The sequence below is a fragment of the Harpia harpyja genome, chromosome 4 (genome assembly GCF_026419915.1).
Source record: "Harpia harpyja isolate bHarHar1 chromosome 4, bHarHar1 primary haplotype, whole genome shotgun sequence".
In the NCBI taxonomy this organism is placed as follows: Eukaryota; Metazoa; Chordata; class Aves; order Accipitriformes; family Accipitridae; genus Harpia; species Harpia harpyja.
The window spans coordinates 25,649,378-25,675,266 of NC_068943.1; the positions used below are offsets into that span (position 1 = coordinate 25,649,378).

The following is a 25,889-nucleotide window of genomic DNA, read 5'->3' on the forward strand; positions in this document are numbered from 1 at the left end:
CCACAAACTTAAAATGGCATTACCATGAAAAAAAAATTACAATCTGTGGAGCCATCTTTGGGATTAAGAGCTCTAACATTTATGCAGACAGTAGGTTTTGGTTTGAGAAAGCATTTCCTACTCCAAATACTACCTCGCATCTCCTCCGTAAGGAGGCAGACATCAGCGTCCTCTTTCAACTCTCACTCCTGCTATGTGTAAATGCTTTTATTCTTTTTGTTTTTTCTGAATCATCAAAAGTTTCTTCTCTCAAGTTGCAGAGGAGGGGAGGAATAAATATCCTTACCAAAGCATTAGAGGGTATGCTTTATTTTTCCTTTCCTTGGTCCAAGGTTGTAAAAGAGCCAAGAACCTCCTCTGTCATTGTTGGAAAGCTAGCAGAAGGGAGGGTCATGTCTCTGACTCTTCCTTCAAACTGAGTCTGCGGCTGCTTCTGTTTCTGTGCTGTTTACTATGACGCTTATCTTCACTCAGCAGTACCTCAGTGGTTGTACAGAAGTACAGTCTTGTTACTGCATACCAAAATATTCTTGCTCTGAAGCTTGCTGACAGAAGTTACTTGATTCCTCTGGCAGCTTCCATCCATTGAAAGCTATTAAATGCAAATACAAAGTCTTTGAATCACAAACTGCTGGAGACCAAAAGACCATTCTAGAAATGTCATTACATATTTATCCTGTCCTTTTTATAGATGTTTGCTGTTGACTACTAGTGCACGAAGGATGCAGGGCTAGGTGGACCTTTGATCTGATCCTCCTGAGTATTCTTGTGCAGTTATAGCCACTCAAATAAAAAGGGTCTTGCCCACCCAAACGTATCTGGAAGCTTTCCTTTGACTAAGCTCAGTCATGTAATCCAGGCAGAACTTCTATCACTCCATGAGTGAGAAATCATATAACTTTTAAATTTCCTTCAGCCACTCATCTCTGTAGCACAACTGTCAGTATGAGTGATCGTTGTGTATATTTTCTGATTTATCCGTTGTGTATAAATTTGAATGGAAATAGTAATGTCTTTCCCTGTGCTCAATGAACTCCTTCAGAGGTACACGGTAACCAAAAGACAAGATGTTCATATGCACTCACACACATATATATTATATTCAGCTACATATACTCTTATAAGAAGCCACGTTCTGTTAAGAATGCTACTAGAGTGGTTTTAACTTCTTCCTAAATGAAATTGTAGTTGGTATGTCTCAATAATAGATGATTATTTTTTTTCCCCTCTGTGAAACAATACTAATGAAAATACTAGTTTTTGGCTAGTCTGAAAAACAGATTGGATGCATTTTTGTCAGTGTCATTGGAGTTGGAGCTGTGATGTGCAAAGAAAACAGAAATATCCTTCATTAACAGTAAAACTTACTGACTTCTTCATACGTAGCTGATGGTTCTCACTATTAGCTGTCCTATCAAATCTTAATCTTAGATAACAGTGTGTAAGGTTGGTATGTTTTAGTTATGAGTGATTAAATGTAAGTAACTAAAACTTAGCATTCTGATTAATTTAGCAGTTTTATTTTTCCACTAAAAAGGCAGTATCCCTAGTGAATAGAAAAAGGGCTATAAGAAGATTGTGTCTTTGAACTGTCTTTTTAAAAATATTATCAGGTAATGCAATATATAACACGTTACTAGAATATCCTGTAGTGTTGAGTTGGTGAGAGAGTAGGTGTGTACGCAGATAAATCATTTCATTTTCAGACTGTTAGTTACTGTTTCTGTGGACTTAGAGGAAAGGTAACCTGTTTTTTATTGTAGCCATGTTTAGAGTTTCCACTGTGGATGGGCAACCTGTTCTAGGGTTTGACCACTATCAATAGGAAAAAAAAAAAATTAATCTTATGTTTGATTGCAAATTCCTGTAATTCACTTTGTGCTAATTGCTTCCTATCCTGTCTCTGGGCACCTCTGAGATGATTCTGGCTCAGTCATCTTTACACCCCGCCCAGTCCCCCATCAGGTATTTATATGTATTGCTAAGATCCCCCTGAGCCTTCTCTTCTCTAGGCTGAATAGTCCCAGCTCTCTCAGCATGTTCTCATATGAGAGATGCTCTGGTCTCTTGATCATCTTCGTGGCCCTTGACTGACTTTGCGTGGGTATGTTTGTGTCTCCCTTGTATCAGAGAGCCCGGACCTGGACCCAGCACTGCAGCCATGTCTCACCAGTGCTGAGTAGAGGGGAAGGATGACCTCTTTTGACCTGCTGGCAATGCTTTCCTTTGGTCATCTTTGCCACAAAGGCACAATAATGACATGGTCAATATGTTGTCCACCAGAATCCCCAATTTTTTTTTAAAAGCTGCTTTCCTGCCACTTGGCCCCCACCTGCGCTGGTGTATGGGGTTACGCCTCACCACATGCAGGTCTTTTGTTGAATTTCATCAAGATTCCTGTCTGCCCATTTCTCCAACTTGTCAAGGTCCTTCTGAATGGCAGCACAACCGTCTGGTGTGTCAACCATTACTCTGAATTTTGCACCATATTCAAGCTTGCTCAGGGTGCACTCTGTCCCATCATCCACGTCACAAAGAAGGATGTTACAGAAAATGGCCCTAGTGTCAAGTCCTGGGGTACACCACTTCAGAGGCTTGGTATTCTGTTTATTCTTCTATAAGTCCAATTTACCTCAGGAAAACTTTTTTGGGATCTCTCTCAGAAAAGCTTGCTCTGGCAAACTCTTTACTGGATCTGGAATCAATATAAATGATCCTGGATAATCTCTGTGTAAATTTGAGTTTACAGTGGCTTTCTTCTGTTGTCACAGGAAGAATGGGATTTACAGACTCACGATGAACATCAGTAGTGTATACATTTTTGTTGCAAAGTTCAAGATTAAGATGATTTCACTATCAGTCCCATTACTTAAATGGGAAATCGTGATCCAGTTGAGATGCAGAAATAGGTACCTTGTATCACTGAAGTATTTTTGTATCTCTGTGGTACAGGACCACCTCTAAAACCACAGTTTACCTTTTGGTTTATATCGTATGAGTTATCTTATGGAAGTTAAATTGGTGTGGTTACCAACCTTAATTTCAATAACTGATTTCAAAGAGACAGCTGTCTTTCAGAGTTCGTGAAGGATGGATGCTTAGTTTGCATTTCACTTGTTTTGAGCTCTTTGGAACTTGGGGCACACTATTATTCATATGCTCAGAGTCAAAATCTATCTATTTCTGTACCATAAAAGCACTTTATGACAACGCAACAATGGAACAATTTCAGTGAGAGCAAACAAGATGGCATGAAACCCACTCTCCTCAGCTAGAAGATTTATGGAATAGATTCATCAGTCACTAAGGCAAATCATACCTTTTTATTGTATACTTGCCTAGGGCGCTGAAGCACTAGCAAAGGCATAGTACTTTGTGTTGGGCAACAGTAAGAAATGTAACTCTTCTGATTCTGGACTAGACTGTTTATGTGATTCCTGTGAGGTATATACATGTGTTTCACTTTTGGGAAGGACTGGTGTGTGTCTTTTGCCCGAAGTCACCATGGAGGAAAGACAAGTGAATAGTGATATTTCTGGCTGAAGTTGGATTTAACACTTTTTAAATCTAAAAGGAACTGTCCTTTCAGCCAGTCCATCCAAGGCACGCTTGGCAGCTATTCTGCTTTGCATCTGTATATCAGAATGTTTTTGTTTTCCTGACCGTAATGTAACAAGGTTCTTGCAAGACTTGATCAGGGTCAAAAGAACCCCTGTGCTCCGTTAAGAGTCATGGCTCTAGTCCATGCACGATTATTGAAACTTGAACTGATAGCCATGTATTCCTTCACTCTCCTGTCAATGAAGGATTATCTGACTGGTGCTATGGCTTTTATCAGAAAAAGTTCAAAGCCTTAGAGCAAGTTCAAGTTGAAGGTATATGCTGTGGATTTTCTGGACACAGATACCCTTAACATCCACCCACGATTTTCTTGTAAGATTGTATTTGAATTTCACTGGAGTGAAGAGTCTGAGTTTAGGTGGTCAGATTGTTAAACATTTTGAAATCTTCCCTTCTCTGGACGTTAAGATTGCTTTGTGTTTTTATGTTGACAATATAACAGCTTCAAAAAGTCTCCTGACCTGTTCATATATAAGTCTGAGAGGTCTAGAAGTTGTTTTGTGTCAGCACTATGAAAACTTTGCAGAAGGGCTGCCTGAGACTCTAAGACTGAAAGATAGAACCGCTTCCAAAACATTGGAGCTCACTCCTGCATTGATGGCTTAAATTATCTCCTTCTCTGTGATCTGCTGTTCTGCTCCCTGGAGCTTAAGTCACTCAACACTATACCATTGCTAAATCTTTCCTCTTGTGATGTCGTTCAGAGGTCCTTCAGTTTTTACTCAGATGGAGACCTTTAGTCAGCTGAGCATTGCTTTGCAGGCTGTACTGGTCAAAAACAATCATTATACAAAAAAAACATACAGGACTTTTTATGATGTCTTGAAAGTAAAGATACAATGTTAACAAAGTTAAAACATGTATCTTTCTTTTTCTCCTTCACCTTGTGTGAACAGTCTGGAAAAATCTCTGCTGCCACTGTCCCAAGCCTGGTGTTCACTTGCCTCAGAAATTTTCATACATTAAGGCACAAGACGTGATGTAGCTAAACCTGAAAGAAGGCTGCGAAGGGATTAAATTTCACTTGATCAAAACCTGGGTACATTATATCTGACCTGAATTACATCCTGAACTGAAGGAAAAAAAAAGCAGTTTATATTCTAGTCAAGAATAAAAAAGTATTAATTCTGGTAATTACTGAATTGTGAGATCAGGACTTAATTCTTCAGAGAAGAAAAACAAATCCAATAGCTTCAGCACTCCAAGTTTGTTTTTAAGTTATGTAAAAGCTTGAGTGCTGCCATGGAGTTACTTCAAAGTTCATATAATTAAAGTCTTTGCTAATTCAAATAACTTGATGAGTAGCCCTTGAGTTTTTGCACCCTTTTCCTTCTGTTACAGCTATGAAATATTAAGGTCTGTTTTTAATGTATACATTTGTCCAAATTGTGCAGTTTTAATTTCAGATGAGGCTTAGTATTCAGAGGTTGGCTTTAGGAGCTGATCTTTTCCATTACTTACAGTGTAACAAAAAAGCTGTATGTAATTCCAATGCCATAAATAGATCCCAGTGGAAAATGACAGTCGAAGTCCCTGTAGATAAATCTCTTAAGTGTACAAACTGCGTAGGTGACATCAGCAGAAACCATGCTAAAGAATTCTTGGTTTGTTTTTTCTGAAGCTCCTTAGTATTTCCTTCATAAAAAAAAAAAAACTACCAGATTTTTTTTTTTTTTTTGAGAAGAGTAGCTGACTAAAGCTTTGATTGCTTGAAAGAGGAAATAGACATATTATTATATCTTTTTCTCCTGGTAAAGTGAACTTCTGGAGTCTTAGTGTTGAGTATGATGTTTCAGTTTATATTGGACAGATGCAGAGGAACTGTAAAAATGAAACATTTTTCATCCAAAGTAATCTTGTTGCACCACTCTTATTTTAAAACCATATTGCTAATGATATTTGTGATTCTATCATGTCAGTGGACTGTTGCTCCTGGAATTATGGTATATATCCTTTGTTCCTTAATAAGTACATAAAATGCAGGAGTCATTACTAACTGCAGTATCTGTTGCTATCATCATAAGACATATTAAATTTGTACTGTAAAGCTCATGATACTCAGTGCACTAAAGAAGAAGGGTCTTTAATATTCTTAACATTTTTAAAGACATAATTATGAAATTAGGTAGTTTATATCTGACATGGCTCTGAAATGTCAAGGGCAAAACTTCCCAGCTATTTTGGCAAGTTTACTTCTGCTTTAGATGGTATTTAAACGACAGTCATATGAGTTTTAATTAGGTATGATATTAAAAAGTGTTTGAATCTCCTATTCTGCAGTTGAAGGAAAAGAGATCATTTGAATCATAAAAGGGTATATTTCTCAAAGGAATTATTGTGGGCTGTGTAGCTATCTGCAAGCCAACTGGATTACTAGTTCTAGGATGTCAAAAGATTGATACACTTGACTAATTAGGAAGCCAGTTGGGACTGGTGACAGCAGTCTGCAGCAGCTTGTGAAAGCCAGTTGAAAGGTCCCATAGGAAGTGTTAATATTGAACAATGTTTGTGACTCTTATACTATCACTGTAGCAATGTTGTGTGCAGTTCTCACAGGGCAATTTAAAAGATTTCTAAAATACTGCATGGTGCACTTGCATTTCTTAAACTTTCCATCATATGAACTTGGACAGTATTATAGATGTATGCATATTGATAGCTAGCTGTGTAACTTCATAGAAGGTGTCACAGTCAACTGTTGATGTAGGCATCAAAAAACAGAATCTGGAGCCTAACTGAAGGTGTAAGAGTCTGAAAAACAGGCTTTCTGCATGTTTTGGGTACATTGATTATTAACTATGAATGTTTTTATTTGCAGTGGTTAAGTTTTTTCAATACATCCATGCATACAGGAAAACTACTAGAGGAGTTTTTTAATTCAAGTTTCTATAGACTCCATTTATTCTTCTGTTAACTGTTTTGCATGTCAATGGAAGCACTAATCTATAATTCAGTTTGTGACTACAGTATATTTCAGATAAGTATGAAAAACAGATAGTACCATAAATATGTTACAGCTATGCTACAAAAAGTTGTGGTTTTGCAGTATTTCTATTCCATTATTTAAAATCTTTTTTTATTTATTCGATGGGTCTTTTTATAGTATAGCAGATTATGCACCAGGATTTTTTTCTACTGAAAAATGTTAAGTTTTTGAAATAATTATGAAATCCGTAGTAGTCTTGGATAGGCTTAAAAGGAAAGAGATGACATGCTGAAATAGGATTGAAATTTTTCTTCTGTTATTCCTACTTCCTAAAACAAAGCTTATGAACTCTTTTCCATAAACATTTATGGTATCATTTTGGGGACTGTGATATTATTCAACCTTTTCTGAATTACTGTTACCCAAAATGCTTATAAACTTCCCTCCAGCATTCCCGTACCTCAATGTAACTAATGCCTTGGCCTCGAAATTTCTTAAAGCATCTCTTTGGTTTGAAACTATTCACTGAGTGTTTTCATTCCAGACACAAGTATTTTAGAGAACTGCATGACAGCAGATGGAGAAAGGAAAGGGTTTTTTTAAAACAAAAAATAAACAAACAAACAAACAAACCAACAACAACAACAAACCCAGGAAGCTGAATAAATAATCTGAGTGATTTTTTGTAAGGTATGTTCCAAGCCCTTTTAATAGCTGTGATAGTCCATTAGTCATAAGAGAGCAAACTTCAGCATAATAAAGCATGTTATACCAAACACAAAGCAAGAGGGGGGGGGGGGGGAAGAAAAATCTGTATTTCAGTCTTCATTTTTATTCTGTATCTGCCATGTATTGTACAGAAAATAAATGTACTTAAAAGTTATGCAAAATTATAAAGTATTTGCTAATTTTCCCCTATTTCTTTTTGTGTATAGCTCTCTTGTGTAATGTTGTTAACTAGTCTGGTAGTACAGAGTATAGAGAAAAGACAAGAACTAAGGGTTACTGTTCCCTGGCTAAAACAGTGGCTGGATGACTGGGCCCAAAGGGTCATGGTGAATGGAGTTAAACCCAGTTGGCGGCTGGTCACAAGTGGTGTTCCCCAGGGCTCAGTACTGGGTCCAGTTCTGTTTAATATCTTTATCAACGATCCAGACAAGGGGATCAAGTGCACCCTCAGTAAGTTCACAGATGACACCAAGCTGGGTGGGAGTGTTGATCTGCTCGAGGGTAGGAAGGCTCTACAGAGGGATCTGGACAGGCTGGATCGATGGGCCGAGGCCAACTGTATGAAGTTTAACAAGGCCGAGTGCCGGGTCCTGCACTTGGGTCACAACAACCCCACGCAGCGCTACAGGCTTGGGGAAGAGTGGCTGGAAAGCTGCCTGGCAGAGAAAGACCTGGGGGGGTTGGTCGACAGCCGGCTGGATATGAGCCGGCAGTGTGCCCAGGTGGCCAAGAGGGCCGACAGCATCCTGGCCTGTATCAGAAATAGTGTGGCCAGCAGGAGCAGGGAAGTGATCGTCCCCCTGTACTCGGCACTGGTGAGGCCGCACCTTGAGTCCTGTGTTCAGTTTTGGGCCCCTCACTACAGGAAAGACATGGAGGTGCTGGAGCGTGTCCAGAGAAGGGCAACCAAGTTGGTGAGGGGCCTGGAGCACAAGTCTTGTGAGGAGCGGCTGAGGGAACTGGGGTTGTTTAGCCTGGAGAAAAGGAGGCTGAGGGGAGACCTTGTTGCTCTCTACAACTACCTGAAGGGGTTTGTTAGTGAGGTGGGGGTCAGCCTCTTTTTCCAAGTTGCGCCAGGGGAGGTTGTCAAGCATTGGCACAGGCTGCCCAGGGAAGTGGTGGAGTCACCATCCCTGGAGGTGTTTAAAAGACATGTAGATGTGGCGTTTAGGGACATGGTTTAGTGGTGGACTTGGCAGTGTTAGGTTAATGGTTGGATTTGATGATCTTAAAGGTCTTTTCCAACCTAAATTATTCCGTGATTCTAAGGGTGTTCTCAGATTACAGTTTTGTTGTTTTAAGGACATCTTGGGAGAGCAGGAAATCAAATACTACAAGGAAGGAGGAGGATTCTCCTTAGAGGATATCTTTAGGAAATTCAAAAAATTAAACCAGTATCACCTTCTAAACACAAATATACATGTAGAATTAGCAGAAATTAAAGAATGGGTAAAAATGCAAGCAAAAGGAACAGAAGTGCCAACTAAATGCAATTTGTAATACAATTGGACAAAATGAGAATTTAAAATAAATTATTTTAGTCCTTCTGTAAATAACAAAGTAGTTGCTGGTGTAATAGAGAAAATGACAAAAAAGTTTATGAAAATCTAATTTAAATTAGAGTCAATGTTAGGGAACATCTGTCATGAGATTTACATATGTTTATATGTGTATTTCTATAGATTTTTTGAATATATAAATATAAACTCTTACAATTTTATGAGGAGATTACTGCTATGTGACTTTAAGTTACATTTGAAGGACATTTTTCTTTAATTTGTGGACAGGAAAGCTCAAATTTTATGCCTCTTTTTGTTATGCTTTCCTTTTTTGCTTTTAAATGATATCCAGGCTTAGGGTTCTCAGAAGCTAAATTAGATTCAAGTCTTGACATAGCGGTAGAAAATGAAAGCAAAAATGTTGTTTCTAGAATGTTGTATTCATGATTTGGCCCATGCTGATTTGACAGTACTTTTCCAGAGCTTCCTCTCTGCAACTTTGAGCTTTTTTGGTCTGAATTATTTTTGTTGCCCTTGAAACCACTTACCTTAGAAAGATGCTAGAATGCTTTAAAGCTTAGTGAAAGAAGGAATTTATTTAAAGGAGGGAAACAAATAGAAATAGTGTTGGAAAGCAAGATTTCCCATAATAATTTTGCCTCGTATTCAGGTCTAGAAGGTTGCCTTACTTCCTTACTTGTAGTCCAGCACTTTCAGAATTCCTTAAATTGGTGGCGTGGCATCTCATTACCCATCAGCTAGTTTAGATCCTGACTTGAATATTCACTGTTAGCAATAACTGCAGAATCATGTGATGTGTCTGACTGTATCCAAGGTGCGTGTTGACCTGGGGAGTTTTGCCCAGTGAGGCATAATGAGATTTCTATCATGTAATTCTTTATTCCTCTGTGGTGATTTTTTGTCATATAGTAAGTCCCTGGAGTTATGTTCTTTGTCCTCCCAGGCATAGACACAAGGGCTTAACAAGGTTCAAAAATCTAACATTTTCTGATGTGTTTATTTGAGGAAATACAAGTAGAGCGTTTAATGCTTGCATTTAGTTATAATCTCAAAGTAACATTCATAATTCTTTCAGGGGATATTATAAATACATGTGTAATACGGTGAGTAGAATTTTCCTGAACTACATCAATTATTTAATATTGGCCAGAGGTTATTAAATACGAAGAGAAAATGGCTTTTGATTAAAGCTACCTGTGGATATTCCTCTGTATCCTATCCAGTCCAATATTGTTCACTTGGCTTCCTGCTGAGAAACAATTTCAACTTTTTATAACAATAACTGAAATGATCTCTTGTCTAATATAGCAAATCATTTAAGGGACAGCTCTTGAATGCTGACATGAAACTGATTATTTACAGTTGCAAAAGTGTACCGAAATGAAAATATGAGTGAAATGACATTTCACTTAAAACTATGCTTGACTCTCAGTATAGAGAAAGAGGAATGTCAAATGAATCGATTAAAATTTGGCCTAGTTCAATCTATAGAAGACCAAATCTGTTGTGACTAATTGCAAGAGAGCAATTTGTGAATGTTAAAACCCTGGTCTAAGTTTGAAATAAATAGTTTTAGTAATACCATTAATAGCTTTTATTGTTGTTGTTTATTGTTATTATTATTTATGCTTTGATACTGCTATGATAACCTAGAAGGTTCCTTCTCTCTCCTTTACAGAAGGTGAGGAGACTGGAGTGATGGATAGCCTATTGGAGGCCTTGCAATCAGGTGCAGCTTTTCGAGACCGAAGGAAAAGGACACCAAGGTCTAAAGGTGAATTTTCTATTTTACATGTTATTTTCCAGAGAAAGTTAAAAGCGTTATGGGTCCAGTGCTCTAGAACTTAAATGCTATTGTGTTTCATTCTTTCTTGCAATGACAACTTTCAGGGATGTTCAGGCTGTTTTGCTGATGTCAGTAGCACTTTGGAGATTAATTTACTGAACTTAGCATAGCCTGGTCATTATGACAAGACTCTTCAATGCAGCCACATGTACTTTAACTTTTTAGGGTTTATAGTTGCATGGGGGAAGTAAAAGTCATCTTGCCCCATAATTGAATCAAATTATTTCACTGGTATGTAACTATCACTTTACTTATAGAAATATCTAACTTCTAAATAATTCTACTTAGTAATGTTATTATAATACTACAGTAACTTTCAAAGGTGTGTTTTATTTCCATTGTTTCCTTGCTTTTGCAGATGTACCACAAAATCTCAGTCCAACTACACAGCGGCCTGTGCTGAAAGCTTGTAACCATGGTAATGAACCATATTCATGAATTGCATGCTCTTCTTAACTTAGCTTATGTAGTTGATCTGTGCTTTCAAAAGACTGTGATTTTTTCAGTCTTCTACATTAGTGGAATACTGAAACCATATCAGAACCTGCTTTTTAAGAATCACCTGAATATTGCATTCTGAAACTATACTTACTGATTACTTTGCAAAGCTCCTCTATCTTTTGGGGGGGGGGGTATTTATGTAAAGCTTGGTTATATTTTTAAATGTAGTACTTTCATAATCCTTAAGAACAATTATGCAAGGATTTTTTAATGGATTGTGGAACTATAATAGAAAGCAGAGATTGTGGAACATTTTAAATGTTACTAAGTGTTTGTGATACTGAATCACAGAACTTTTTGCATTCATTCTGTTTGTCTTGGTTTTCTTGATACTATAGCTGGAATGGTTTAAGCTATCATTTACCAGTATAATTCAAAAGTGAAGGTGTGTCAGCAAAGTAAAAGTAAATTAATCAGGTATTTCATGGCAAAACATTTCTCCAAATTTTGAGCATGAGTCTTATGCATATGTTTATTCATAAACTCCTGAATTATCTCACTGTAATCAGTAGGACTTGCTCATATGTGAAAAGTAACAATGAGGGCGTGGGTGCCTGTTAGCTTTGTTTGTTAGACAATCTGCAGAATATTATTATATTAGTTGTGTTTTAATTAAGCTTGAGAAGTCCAGAGTGACTGTTTTCAGTGGCTCATAACTAGTGGTCTCAGGAAAAAGGTTATGTAAGTAGTACCTCCATTAAAGAATAATTTTCTTTGAAACTTAAAGAAAAAAAAAATCTCCTCAGTTTTTTAGGTGGAATGCGTTATCCTTTGATATTTAAATATTATCAAATTGTTGATATTAATTGTACCTCATGTTTAAGTGTTTATTTCTTAAATGTGTGTAGCAAAAAAAAGAATGTACAGAATTTGGCATTATTAAACATAAAATTAAAGAAATTAGAGCTGGAAGGACAGTTTAAAGATAATTCACTTATAGGAATTGGCTCAAAAAAGAATCAAATATATTTGACAGGTGCTTGTCTGGCACATAACGTATCGATATTTGAATAATGACTACAGAGCACATTTGAATTTATCCTATAAGTGTTCCTGCTTTTAAGAACAATCATGTGAATATTGCTTCTTTTCAACCCATTCTATCTATCTGGCTGGCTGTGGACAGACAGTGTAGTTTCCAGTTTTCAAACTAACTGCATTTGCACAAACATTAGGACCATGTTTTATGTTTCAGGTTGTTAACAAAACACCAAAACAAACTAAAAAAAAAAAAAACAACAAAAAAACCCAAACAACCCAGGATTTTAATTCTGCAAAATCTTAGTCTAACCCAGGGACTGGTTTGTACAACAGATGGGTATAATTTGATACTGAAGTTTGAAGTTCAGACATTTGATTTGGAGAGAAGAGTAAAAGTAAACTCTTGGATTTTTTGTTGTTTTTACCAAAGTCAGTTTTTCTGTAGAGCATTTTGAGACAATCTGATTCTAAAACATTTTAAAATGAATTCAGCTTTTCTTTCATCTGTCTTGTTAGCTCAGGAACAGGATAATACAACTCTGAGCTTGCTTTTAAGGAATTCATTAGTATGTTTTTGATTTGTTGACACTTGTCACAATATCTACATGTTACATCCTCCTATCTTGAGCCAAACAGAGCACTAAACTTGGTGTAGATTATGGTGAGTTCACTTATCAAAGTCTTTTTCACTTTTTGATAGAAATGTATGGTCATTAGTTGCTTCAAGTTCAGCTTTGAGGTGAATTTTTGTTTGTTTTTTTTTTCCTGTTCAAAGTCTGTATAGGTAAATTGAGATTTGTTATTGGGAAATCAGAAATTATGTAGGCTGCATACTATCTGGAATGAATACTAGACCCTGAGTATTGAAGTTCATTTTTAGATAATAATAACCTCACTGAAGTTAACAATGTGGCCAGTCAAAGCAAGAATTATAATGGTAAAGTTTCTTTAATTTTCTGTTTCTGAGTTCAACAATATATAATGTCAGGGGTTTTTCAGTATTATCCTCTGTATCATTTTTTCTTGGACTTCATATCTAATATAGATACATATGCAATAATCTCTTCTTTCTATGTATATGTGTATAATAAGTGATGAATACTGTATATAATGGTTTATTACATATAAACTGTATAAGCAAGAAGTCTGTGATTTCACTTCAGAAAAATTGGGATATGTCATTAGACAGAAGTATTGGCTTGGTCTTTCAGTGATTTGCTGTTTTTCCCAACCTAAAATTTCAAATGGATGCTAGATTTTGTATCATGGCAAAAAAGCCACTGGCTTAGTCTAAGCTTAAAATATGTGGAGACTGATAAAAGCCCTCAAGCAGCAATTCAAGCACTTTCCTTTTTTGCTTCTGTACTGGTTTTGGCTGTGGGTTAACTGGTAACTGGTTTGGTTACTGCTTATTCTGCTGAGACTAACAGATTCACTTGTAGTAGATATACTTTATTAATACACACTGCAGATTCATACCTAGGATGAACTTCTTTGACTCATCATGCAGTCAAAAAGAATTACAAGCCATGACTTGAAATGTCTGTCCTCTGAATCATTCAGAGTGTAGCAATCTCTTTTGGGCAGGTGCCATCAAGTTCTAGCTAATCTCTTCAGTTTCAAAACAAAACAAAAACAAGCAAATGAACAAAAATTGCTTTAGTCTTTATGATTAAAGATATTTCTCTAAAAAAGTGGAATACAAATCAGACCCAAGCGCAGATGGGAACTAGAGAGTAGTGGCTCCATGTCTCACAGGGGATGGCAAGGAAGAGAAATACAGCCAGAATGCACGCTTTCTCCATAGCTGTAATATAAATGGAAGAAGGTAGGAAATCCCTCTAACCATTGCCATTGTCATCCTCAGTACGGTACTGCTCAAGGTACCAAACTATCACTTGCTCCTGAGGCTGAGCCAAGCCAAGCCCTATAAAACACAATAATACAGAGAAGCAAGGCAATGCTACTTAGCTGTAGAACTAAGAACTGAAATTGTTTCCTTTAACTAAATGGACTGCTTAAAAAAAAAAAAAAAAAAAAAAAAAAGGAATAGTACCTTTAGTAGAATGCTAGCCATTGGTTGGCCATTTTTTCTCTTCATTATCTGTTGAGCTCCCCAGAAAGCTCTGGTAGTGTTCAGCTGATATTTCTGGTTAAAAAGGAGTACTGGTTCTTATGCTGTATCCCAGGGTAGCCTCTTGGGTTTGTTATTTTATTTTTAGTCCTACTGCGTTCTTCCTTTATTGAACAGATTGCCTCCTTCTAATATGGTATGTGGTTTTTGTCGAGTCTAAATCTACTCTGTTTCTGTGATCAGAATTACCAATTGTATTTTTTCTGCTTGTGACAAGGCCCATCAAGTCAGATAATTTCTTGCTGAGGAAAAGCTCTGCTGCATAACTTAAAAAAATAATATACATTTGGAATTGCTAGATCTTGGAAATGTTCTAACACCTTAAGAATACAAATCATTGTCAGTAGATTTTTGTTGACATGGGTATGATTGGTATATTTATTTCCTTTGTTTCCATTCATAGTGCTTTGTATTATTCAGTTAACAACTCAATTACTTATATGTTCAAAAATACCTGTTAATGTTACAGTTTGCTTTAACTGCAAAGAGCCATAAATTGCAGTAAATATTGTGGTATATGCTTTTGCTGCAATTCCCATTCAGAGCACTGTATGATACAAGCAAAGTATTAGTATAGTTTTAGCGTTGTACTTTGGTAAGGTTTTGGTTCAATAGCATCTAACAGGGGAGCTTTTTTATTTTATTTAGGGAGCAGAAGAAAGCACTTAATTTTCAATGATGAGGATTTTGCACATTAGAAGATCATTTCAAGCAGCTAATAGCTATGGCTGATCTGAGTTTATCAATTATTTGCAACAACAGTCAAGGCATATTTGCAGCTTGCACATTTATTTCAAGCTAGTTAACTTCAAATACACATAGCAGCATATCCAAGGCAGCACAGAGCCCACTGCAGCACAGAAAGCTGCGTTATTCACTAACTTTTCGGTCAGGCTTTGCAGCCTGCATCAAGTTCTCTGCTGCTATGGCTACACATTTATTTGCAGTAACATTAGCCAAGGTAATGTTATCTGAAATGCATGAATACAAATTTGAGATGCAGCTTTGATTGCATGTATTTATATCTCAAATGCAGCAGAAAGTGTTCTTCTTTACAAGTAGATTGTATTCAAAATGCTGTGAGTAAAGAAAAGCTATAATAAAATGGAAGTAAAAAAATACAGATTGCTTTTTGTGACTGCAAAGGTTGAAAGAAATCTTTCTGTTGCAATGAGTAATTGGGTTGTGGACTATACTTCCAAAGGTAAAAATAAGGTCTTGTTTCTATATTCAAATCAAACCTCCATGGTAAGTGATAGTCATAATTACCATAGCTGTTTGTTCATAAATCTATAAACAATGGAATAATTTTCACGTCACATTTAGCCTGAAGCATTTCAAACACCTCTGTTAAATAAAATCCTTGTCAAGCAATGTCATTCTGGTCCCAATTATGCAGAAGAAAACCCTTTTTTCATGTTCATTGGGGTTTTTTCATATCTTATTCGTAATAGAACTGTCATCTGAGGTTCGTATTAGTGTCTCTGCCACCTTATTTTTGACAATCATAGCTGACAATGAGCTCAGGCTCATCTTAATTCTTGAAACCGACAGTGCCACCACTTAGAGGTCACTATTTTATTTCATCATTGCTGTATAAGGCAGCAAACTATGACTGACATTTCAACCTAATTTTTCCTTATTTTTTTCTTAAGTCTATATACATTGCTATCTTTTCCACAACTGTATGTAGGGAACATTAGGAAGTACCTAACACTGGAGAAATAATGAAACCTGTGAAGATAACTTTTTACCCAGTACATGTTAATAGTAAAGATGCATTCTTGAGCACTACCACTTCTTCATGGTAGATACTGTTTGAAGGCACTATGCACTTTAGCCTATTCTTGTTTCTGTATGTGATCTAAAAACATCAGTGTTTGTACCTCTGGTGGAGAAAATTTTTGTAAGGCTCTGTGAAGTTTTACTCAATAGACAAGTTCTTTGGCAGAAGACTTGGAATATCTGTAGGCACTGTTAAGAAATGAAAACATTCAATATGATTTCTATTAAAAAAAACCAAAACCTAGTTCTCACTTGTTCCCATTTTAAGACCAAAGATTCACTTCAATATTGACTTCATAGGTCAAGTAAAATTGCTGCTTATTCTAACAGAAATAATTCCCCTGAAACCATCTGCACTGTTTATAATAAAGAGTTTTTTCCTAGAGCAGGCAGCAAAGTTCAAAGAAACTGTGACCATAAGAGTCAATTTTGCATGTGTGGAAAAAAAGATCCAGACAAGGAAAGTGAATTTACTCATTTTTATTTGTTTGGAACTATTTCTGCATTGCCATAGGTGCATACACATACAGTCTCTCATAGAGATGGCCCTGAAGAATTTACATTCCAAAATATCTAGGAATAAGATTAATTTTGATGCAAAGTTTTTAGGATCTTTTTCTAACAATCTCCCTCTCTTGTAATTTAATGTTGGAGTGGAGAAAGTATTCAAGTCAGAAGGTATGACAGCCAGCGAGAACAGCTTTGGATGAAAAATGACAAAATTAGATTTATTTTTTTTTTCCAGAGCCTTTCCAACAAAGTTAATAAAAACAACTTTTATAATAAAGACTGACATAAAGAGAGGTATAAAATACTTGTTTATTTAATTAATTAATTGATTTTAAATGCCAAATGCTGCAAAATGGATGCAAGCTCTGTTAAGAATGGAGAAGGGTACTTCAAATTAGTAGTAAATGCATATTAGCACTGTGAAAATATTGGTATAGGCAGAAGAAAATAATTTTTCTTAACTTGCCCTTAGTATAAGCCAAACACACACTGTCGACCTTGGCAGTACCCGTATTTAGAAAAGGAGGAATTGTAATCCTACAAAAAATGTCTGTGTCTATTTTATTATTCCTCTTATAAAGTCTTGTGAGATTTTCCTTATCAACTCACATGAGTATGGTGACACGCATATCCTCCATTCTGTGTCTTATCATAAAGAATTATATGTGAACATAATATAGACAGGAAAGAGAACCAAAGCTCTTTAAAAGTAAAAATTTTAGGTGCCACCGTGAGGCAAGGTGGACCTAGTGGAGCTTATTCTCCAGAGGTTTGTTAACTTCATTTCTAAAGTGAGACCTTGTGAAGATGTCAAATTAGGCACTCGGAAGAGCTAATTGCTTTTGTAAATATCTTGCCAGTGTTCATTGGTACTAGTTGAATAAGACTACTTCTCTCAAGGGAGGCAAGGACATTTTCTGCAAGATAAGAACTGTGGCAAAGAGGTGACATTTGAAAGCAGTGACACTGTATATTCCATAATTGCACATACAGTAAATGTCAGCTTCATAATCGTCTAGCTAGGTAACCAGATTTCCAAAAGCTATGGCAGGCAAGTTATATATTCAAAGCAGTATTCTGAATATGCATCACTGGACAATCTTAAATCTGCAAAGGGAGCTGTAAATTACCAACAATTTACCCATATCTGTTTTTTCATTGTTTAGTCACTCAGAACTTCCCATTTGAAGACAATTACTGAGTTGGTCTGTATAGCAAAGAGCTTCTGTCACTTCTCAGAGTACTTTTCAAGTCTCTTCCGTGTTTGTTAAACAAGATTTTAGGTATAAATTTACCAGACTCTTTCAATTCTGTTTTTTGAATATTAAGAACAAGTAATATCAAAACTCCTGCTTCTTTCTTCAAAGACTTTAAGAACTCTGATGCAGATAGAATAAATGATGTATCTATTGACTGAACAAAAGCCATAATGCTCTTTATATTGTTATATATATATATTTATATCTTCTTTAAGTGGTTATCTTTCTTTACACAAAAAAAATAAAAGTGAAATATTGGGTAGGGATATTTCATCAACTAGACATATGAAATGAGCTTTCTCTGGTTAAAAGCCTCCACTGGGGACAAAATCTGAGATGGAAACAAATAGTGTATCAGCCCTGACCTGGGTCTGTTTTGTGACTCAGGTGATGTCTGGTTAATGCAACATTGTTTAGTCAGTAGTTCAAAAAATGTAGAGAAAGCACAAAATATTACTCGTGAAATTCTTTAAGCACACTTCTTAATTCTTCTTTCCTGAATGTGTTATCTTAATATTCTGGCTTTTTTTTCCTCCTTTAGGAAAATTTAGTTTCATTTTTTTCCTAAGTGGCTGTTGCAACAGAGCAAAACTGTACAGTGTAAAAGAAATACTGGAGTTATGTTTCTGCCTGATTTTTTTTCATTATAAGCCAATGCTCTGCAAAGGTACAAATAAAGGACGTTAAATAGATGCAGGGAAACCAAGAGTATCCTGTAGCTTCATCCCTTTGTTGGGGTAGGAACACTTGGAAGTTGGAATACTCTGAAGGGAAATTGGCATTTAAATTGAACCAGAACTGGTGGTTGTGTCTGTAAGTTGCTTGATAAATGCAGTATCATCTTTGTTTTATTCCAAAAATAGATGAGTCCTGTGTATTTCCATCATACATGCCTAAGGCAAAATCTACATCAATCACCCAGCAAAATAATCAGAAGCCTCAAGAGACGTTTTCTTGGTGGCTCAAACTTAGACATCATAAGTAGTAAAGGAAGGAAATACAGGGGGCAAATGCAGCTTTCACACGAATGGCAGAAGGAAAGATGGTAGCCAGACTTACAGTGAATGATCTGGAATAGTGTGAGGTAGTTGGACTGTAACTCCTCTTTTCTTATGTTGATGTGGCTTACAAATCCAAGATGAGAAGCTATAGTTTAAGTAATTTCAGGAAAGAATATTTGGATTTTGGAGGATATTAGGCTAATGAAGAATCTATTCACTTTCAGCATACACTGTAAATTAGTTTGACCCTTGCTCTTGCATGGTTATGTCTTTTTAAAAAAAAAACTTCTTAAAGCAAGATCATCTTAACCAAACAGAAAAATTACTTGATGTCTATCCAATTTCTTAGCAGATTTTACTTCCTCAAGATTTGCAAAAATCAGGATTGCTAATATATACTCTTTCTTTCTTTGAAAGACTAACAATGCCTTGTTAATAGCATGGTCTGTCTGTTACAATATTTTGTCATGATATCTTAAAAAGAAGACTTTTTTGTAATGGTGAGGTTTTTTTATTTTATCGGGGGAAAGAGTTTTTCTCATGCTTTATTGTCTCATTCTATTTATCTCACTCCATAAAGAGGAATCAAAGAAAAACTGTTATCTGACCCTACAAGTTTGACCGTATTTGCCTTAGGTTTTCAAAAAACTAAAAACTGACGTTTAGAAACATCAGAAACCTATTATTCTACATTGTATTCAAACTTGCAGTCCTTGATTTTTTCTGTCCTTGTGGCATAGCAAAACGATAAAATAAGAAATTGAAAAGATGACATCGAGAATACTTAGTGTCATAAACAGGGAAATGGAATGACATATCAGCAGATTTTCAGCATGGGCAAATAATTATTCCAGAGTTTTTTCCTTTTATCTGTTTTCTTAGGCTCTAAGCCTGTTTCTTTGTATTTGAAAAGAGATGAGTGTACATGGTACGTTACAGTACAGTGCACATTAGAGATACTTGAATTAGCTCTGGACAGACTACTTTGTCTACTTGAAGCAGGATAGCTTTTAGGTCAGGAACTAATTTGGGTATCACAAACAAGTTTGGGGGTTTCGAAACAAACTTGGGTATCTGTGTACAGCACCTAATCGAGCTATGCGGTTTCAGGAGGATGTCCAAGAATTATAACAAGCCTTGAACCACAGAAAAGTAGGATGCACTGCCATAATGAACAATCTTTTCATAGGTTTCTTTTCTATTTCTGAAATCCGAATTAACTAATTTAATAGGTTATATATTTTTATATCTAGAATCACTTTGTCACTTGGGTTCTTCCCTGCCATTTGGGAACCTGTACTGACCAGAAAGACAGCATTTTCTGGTAACTGCTTTTCATAAACAGAAAGAGGGAAACCATTTTAAATAATCTGAAAAGAGGATATGGCTCCCATTTTGCTCGATGTTTGTTTTATTTAAAATATGAGATGAATTTCTACTTCAAAAAAAAAAAAGTTGTAATAGTGGGAAATGGAGAAGATTGTATTAATATTATAGATATGTGTTGCATGGAATGGAATGAAATCACCACTGGTTTCGTATAAATGTCTTGGATAAAAGAGCTTAGTAGAACCACAGGTAGACTATTTATTGGCAAATGCCTGCCTAATGCAACAAAAATTGATAGGTTGGTATTTTGATGGTTAGAGCTTCCAGGTCATGGTATGCATTTTACTGCAGTCACTGGATTTTTGTGGCAGGAATCATCATCAGCCTTCCCCATTCATTATGAATATTTGAATCACTAGACTTGGTAACATCTGTTCTTCACAGTGAAACTCTGTGAGTAGAGGGGCTAATGAACAGAAGGGAACTTTCCAGGGATATGGAAAACATGGCTTAAATCCTCTCCCTGAGGGACTAATGGAATCTGGATGAACCAGGGTTAAATGCAGCTGAGTGAGAGTTTTCATTACCTGGGTTGACTTTGGCACCTAAATTTTATTGGTCTTTTAGTTTGAATTTATTAACAGCAGAAGAAATTAGTATCAGAATTGTGTACCTTAACTGAGAGGCAGTGGTTTGAGGTACTATGGATGTGTTAGCCAGAGAAAAAAGTCTTCAAGGTGGAGACTGATGGGCTACACTGATCTTCCAATTGTTTTCTCTAGCCTCTGGAGAAGGGATCAGAATATATACTCTATTAATTACATAGAGGCTTTTATTGCTTTTGTAGCTTTGTATAAGGTTGGGGGTTTGTTTGGGTTTTACTGTAGTCATAATTACACTTAGTGATTTTTATTTTTTTTTATGTTTCCTTAGTTTCAAAAGTAGAGATTCCTCCTCAAATACTTCAATTCCTTGCCAAAATTGCTTTCTCTTCCCATAAGAACTGTCTCTTGAGAAATTTATCTGAGGACCTAGTCTTATTTCAGTGGGGTGCATTTTATTGCTGTCATTACCAGAGAAGGGAGACTTAATATACTTTCCTACATTCTAAAATACAAATATTTTCACTGATCCATCTTTTCCATGAGAAAGTGAACTTTATGATGTCTAATGTTTCACTCCACCATCATTAGCTCAAGAACTGGGTGAGTCAATCTAATGATTTCAAACCTGCTGATAACCCACATGTACACCATGCCAAAGTAGGTAATTAGGCTGATGGAGGAGCCTGGGGAGGACTGTTAAATTTTTGTCAGTGTTTAAAAGATGAGAGAGATGAAATGAGACCTACATCAAAAGAAATGCTAGAAACTGCTAGAATGCCCTACCCTTTCCTCTGGTCCTAAATCATTCTGGGTGGGAGGGGGTTTTGTTTGCTTTGGTTTTGGGTTGTTTGGTATTTTTCCCAGTTTACATTGTTTAGTTCTAAAGCCAAGATCTACAGGGTCTGCTTTAAAGATGTACTGAACACCTACAACTGCAGTGAAAACAGTAGGACCAAAGCACTAAACACATTAAGTGCTTTATAATGTTAATTACTCTGGGATATCAGGTATTAAGTATTTTTAACTGATCTCCCAAAATTAATGTATGTATTTATTCTCTTGAAGAGATAAAATACCTCATAGATATAGATACACAATTTAGAGAACTTAGGCTCTTTATACTGTCTAGGGAGTGGGACATAGCCATCTTACACAGGAGTTAGCTTATATAAATTGTTAATAGTCAATGAGTTCAGGCCTCTAACTTAAAGTGCTTGAGGCTGAGAGCGCTGAAGAGGTTTCTCGATGTTTTAGTTCTCTATCTATAATAAAGTTAATAAAACATGGCACAGTGCACTCAATACTGAAGATAAAACAATAGCTTGAATAGTTGCTCTTTAAGTTAGTACATTCTGTCCTAAGCAACTGGGGGGGGGGGAAGTAATTATCTTACAATGCATATATGTAAAATTTACATTAAATTTCGATAGCTAACTTTGTTGTGCTTCCAAATTCTAGTACTTTGATACTCAGCTCTTTCCCTTTACTATAGAGTGTGTATATGTAATTTATATTATACTGCTAGCTGCAATGATAAAATTTTTGAGTGTACTAATGTTTCATTAGACTAGTTGGATTAAAAGTAAATGAATCCATACTGTGGCTTTAAGTTATGTAGCCTTCCTGGTATACGAGGTAAGTTCATAATTGCAGCATAAAGAGTAAATCAGGATTGATGAGTGAGTAGTTGCAAACTCTGTTCTGGCTATTCAGCACAGAATAAGAAGTACTTTGCTATCAGGTAATCCCTAGTTTTATAATTGTACTGTAGATGGTAGTCTTCCCCTTTCTCTAAGAAGTACAAAATCATTTTAATTCTGTGTTATCCATCATCAGGCAACTACTCAAAAAAGTAACATTCTTAAATGCTCTCAAATGTCCAGTAGCAAAAATAAATGAAGGGCAGAGTGCATTAAGGGATTTCCAGTTGTGTCTCACAGGGCAGAGAAAACTGCTGTGAGAGAGCTCTTGGGATGGCTCCTACTCTTGCTGCCTTTAGCAATAGCTTCCTGACTAATCAGTCTCCAAGCTTACCCCAGTGCTTTAAGTCTGTTCTTTCTCTGTTGCCAGCTGCTGACTGAAAACAGAACATGGCCAATTACTCTCCGCTGAGTTTACCCAGTCTCTGTTTATCCACCTAACAGCAGTTGCTCTGAGATCATCTTATTGAAAATTTGTTATGTAGTGAGATCTCCTATTATAAAATGTTGGGTTTGTTTCAGTGGGGTCAAAAATACGTAAATCTTACAGTCTAAGATTGGATATTATATTATTTGGAATAGTTGCTTCCTATGGGAGGTAAACCAAAGCATGCTGAAGTGGAATTATTTTCTTATTTTTCCATGTTCCAATCACAGTCAATTAAAAAAAGGTTTGTCTTCATCATTAAAAGTTAAAAAATAAACTGTTAATGACTGTGTCTTTAATTGAGGATACTACTAGCTATATCCCAAATTTCTTGGTTTGGGATCTGATCTTCCTTCATGGATCTTTTTCTCTTCCTTTCTAGTTATTTCTGAAACCGTATGAGTGATACCTAATGATAGTTTTTCTTGTTCCTCAACCACGTCTTGTCGCTTCCTTATTCTAAGCCCATCTTTCTTACTCATCTATCAGTGCTATAGTACATTAGCACATTCAACAGTAGCACTTAACTGTAGTATATAAAACATTTTACTCCTACTTCAGTCTGTAACTGCAGACTTAGCCTAATAAAAAGGGCATTTTTGACCTGTACCAATAAACTGTAAAATGCAGTGTGGCCTAAATGAGAGTATTACTTATTATAGAAATCTTGTACACTCACATTAGCCATAAAGCTTTGGTGAAATTGTGCATGTTGAAGGAACTAAGCAGCCAGAAAGGCTGCAAAGGGATCTCCAGCTAATCTTTTCTGGGAAAGCTGTAGTAACACAAAATGCAGTATACTTTTGATTGTTATTTTTCTAATATCCAAAAGTACAAAGGGATGCATTAGAAAATTATGGTTTAGCTACTTAAGAGAAAGCTAAATGAGAGGCAGGTCAGCAATAACTTAAAGTACTGTCCAAACTTCGTAAAATATTTTTAAATTAAATAGCCTTACTGTTTATGTCCTTTTAAAGATCTGGGGGAAAGGTAGCAGGGCAGGGTTCAAACGTCATACACTTAGATCTCCCATCCAAAACTCTGTGTCACTCAGAATCTGGATTTGCTCAGAAATTGCTATAAGGTGCACTTTAAGAACTGCTAGCTCTGGTATTGCACCATGCGATCCAACAAGGTTTTCTTCATCTGTGTTTCTACAGTGCTACTACACTGAGTAGTTGCAGGGTATTTTCTCTTATACTTAACACTTCTCTGCTTTTAATGTAGCTCATTTAAAAAAAACAAAACAAAACAAAAAACACTAAAAAACCCCCAGGAGTTAATTCTTATTTTTAGTTTGAAAATCTTTATTCCCTTAGCCTACATTGACATAGTGGAAGTTATTTAAATGTTTGCAGTAAGTAATACATTTCTGCAAGTGATAAGAAAACTTATTTGGTCAAGAACACTTTTCAACAAGAATACTAACTGTATTTTATATGGAAATAAAGTTTGACTACAACTAATCTTCCAAGGTTGAAGCTAAACTGAACAAGTTAGGGAGAACAATAGGAAAATATGAGAAATCTGAAAGCTCTTTTTAAGCTGCCAATGTGTATGTTAGTAAAGAGCCCACTCCCCTGCCTTATGCTCTTGGCTTCAGTTGCAGGTTTACATCAAATTGTCCACCTTCAAAAACCAAATTGAGTGCAGTAAAATTTTATAATCTGTTAGTTTTCTTGGAATATGATGAGCATGCTAGTGGAGAAGTCCACTTCAAGGTGCTTTATATTCAGAAAACACTGCAGCATTGCTGCCCTAAACAAGATTTTCAGATTTCGGAGCTAATGGTATGCTTGGTACACTTGCATGAGGTATACTGGCAAGAACTAGAAAAAACTAAAACAATATATTTCCCTTGAATTATTTTGTTCCATTGAAGCGCAGTGCTTCTCTGTAGTATCAACTTCTGTTGCATCTCTTCGGGACAAAAAGAGTTTGGTGGTTCTCACACTGCATAATATTAAAAGTATCATAATTGGTACTTCAAGTCCTTTTAACATGTTCTTGTTTGGTGTATCAAAGAAATTAAAATTGAGCTTTGAACCTGTGCCATTTTCAGTACAAGTTGAAATCCTTCCTCCTTCTTTTAATGAAAGTAAAATATACTTTAACAGATGTTTTACCTGTTGCTTTTGAGGAGTTTCTTATCTTTGAGGTATATGGGCTAAGTAGTGCAGTATTGTATTTAACATTAGTTCTTATACTTGTATAGAAGTGGTGTGTGGAATTGAATAAATTCACCCAAAGAAAGTTGAAATATCTTTCAGTTTACTCAGTAAATCAGTCTAGGCTTATTAAGTCAACCTAAGAATAGAACTTCTATCAGTTAAACTTTCCACTGGGATTTATGATTGGAGTGCATATAATACCTCATTACTGATCAATGCACGAGAGATGTTCTGTTGTAATTTGTACTCATGGGAAGTATCTGTACTAGTTTTCATTTTACATTTTTTGTAAATAAAATTCCATTAAATATTAACCAAAAATTGAGTGAACCTTGAAACTCACTGGATCACAGTGCAACAGTCAAATAGAAGCAGTGATTTTTCTGGGATACTCTTTATTTCAAAGTTAGGTTTCCAGTTAATATTACTTATTTCTTTCTTGTTGATGAATTCCATTTTCAGCAGTTTAAGGAAACAAGAAATACGATGGCCTAACCAATATTATTTTTCAAACTAAATTAAAGCTTAAAGCAAGTTAATAAGACTGTCTTCCAAAGCAGCAAGAAGATAATATATAAATTATCCAAGTGTCATCACTGGCACTTATGATGAAAATTTGCATATTTCTTTATCAAAATCAGAGTTTACCTAAGAGTTTGATTTCTAATGCAATAGAAATAATTATCTTATAAGTAGAACTTGGGGCAAGACGCCTATTAGTTTAAAGAAACAGTGTTTATAGTTTTTTGCTTGTTTGTTTTTAGAAATTGATTGGTTTGTGCCCATTCCTTTGCTACTTTTGAATAGGAAAGGAAATAGGGAAATTATTTCACAGAAACGGTGC

General features: G+C 35.9%; 1 protein-coding gene across 1 annotated transcript in view; it reads left to right on the top strand.

The window, feature by feature from the left end:
• The window catches only part of DIAPH3 (diaphanous related formin 3), a 258,871-nt gene that overhangs the window by 186,178 nt on the left and 46,804 nt on the right, over positions 1-25,889 (top strand). The window contains exons 26-27 of the mRNA XM_052786020.1: positions 10,475-10,570; positions 11,001-11,060. Coding sequence (XP_052641980.1) covers positions 10,475-10,570; positions 11,001-11,060 — 156 coding nt within the window. The remainder of the gene's footprint in view (positions 1-10,474; positions 10,571-11,000; positions 11,061-25,889) is intronic.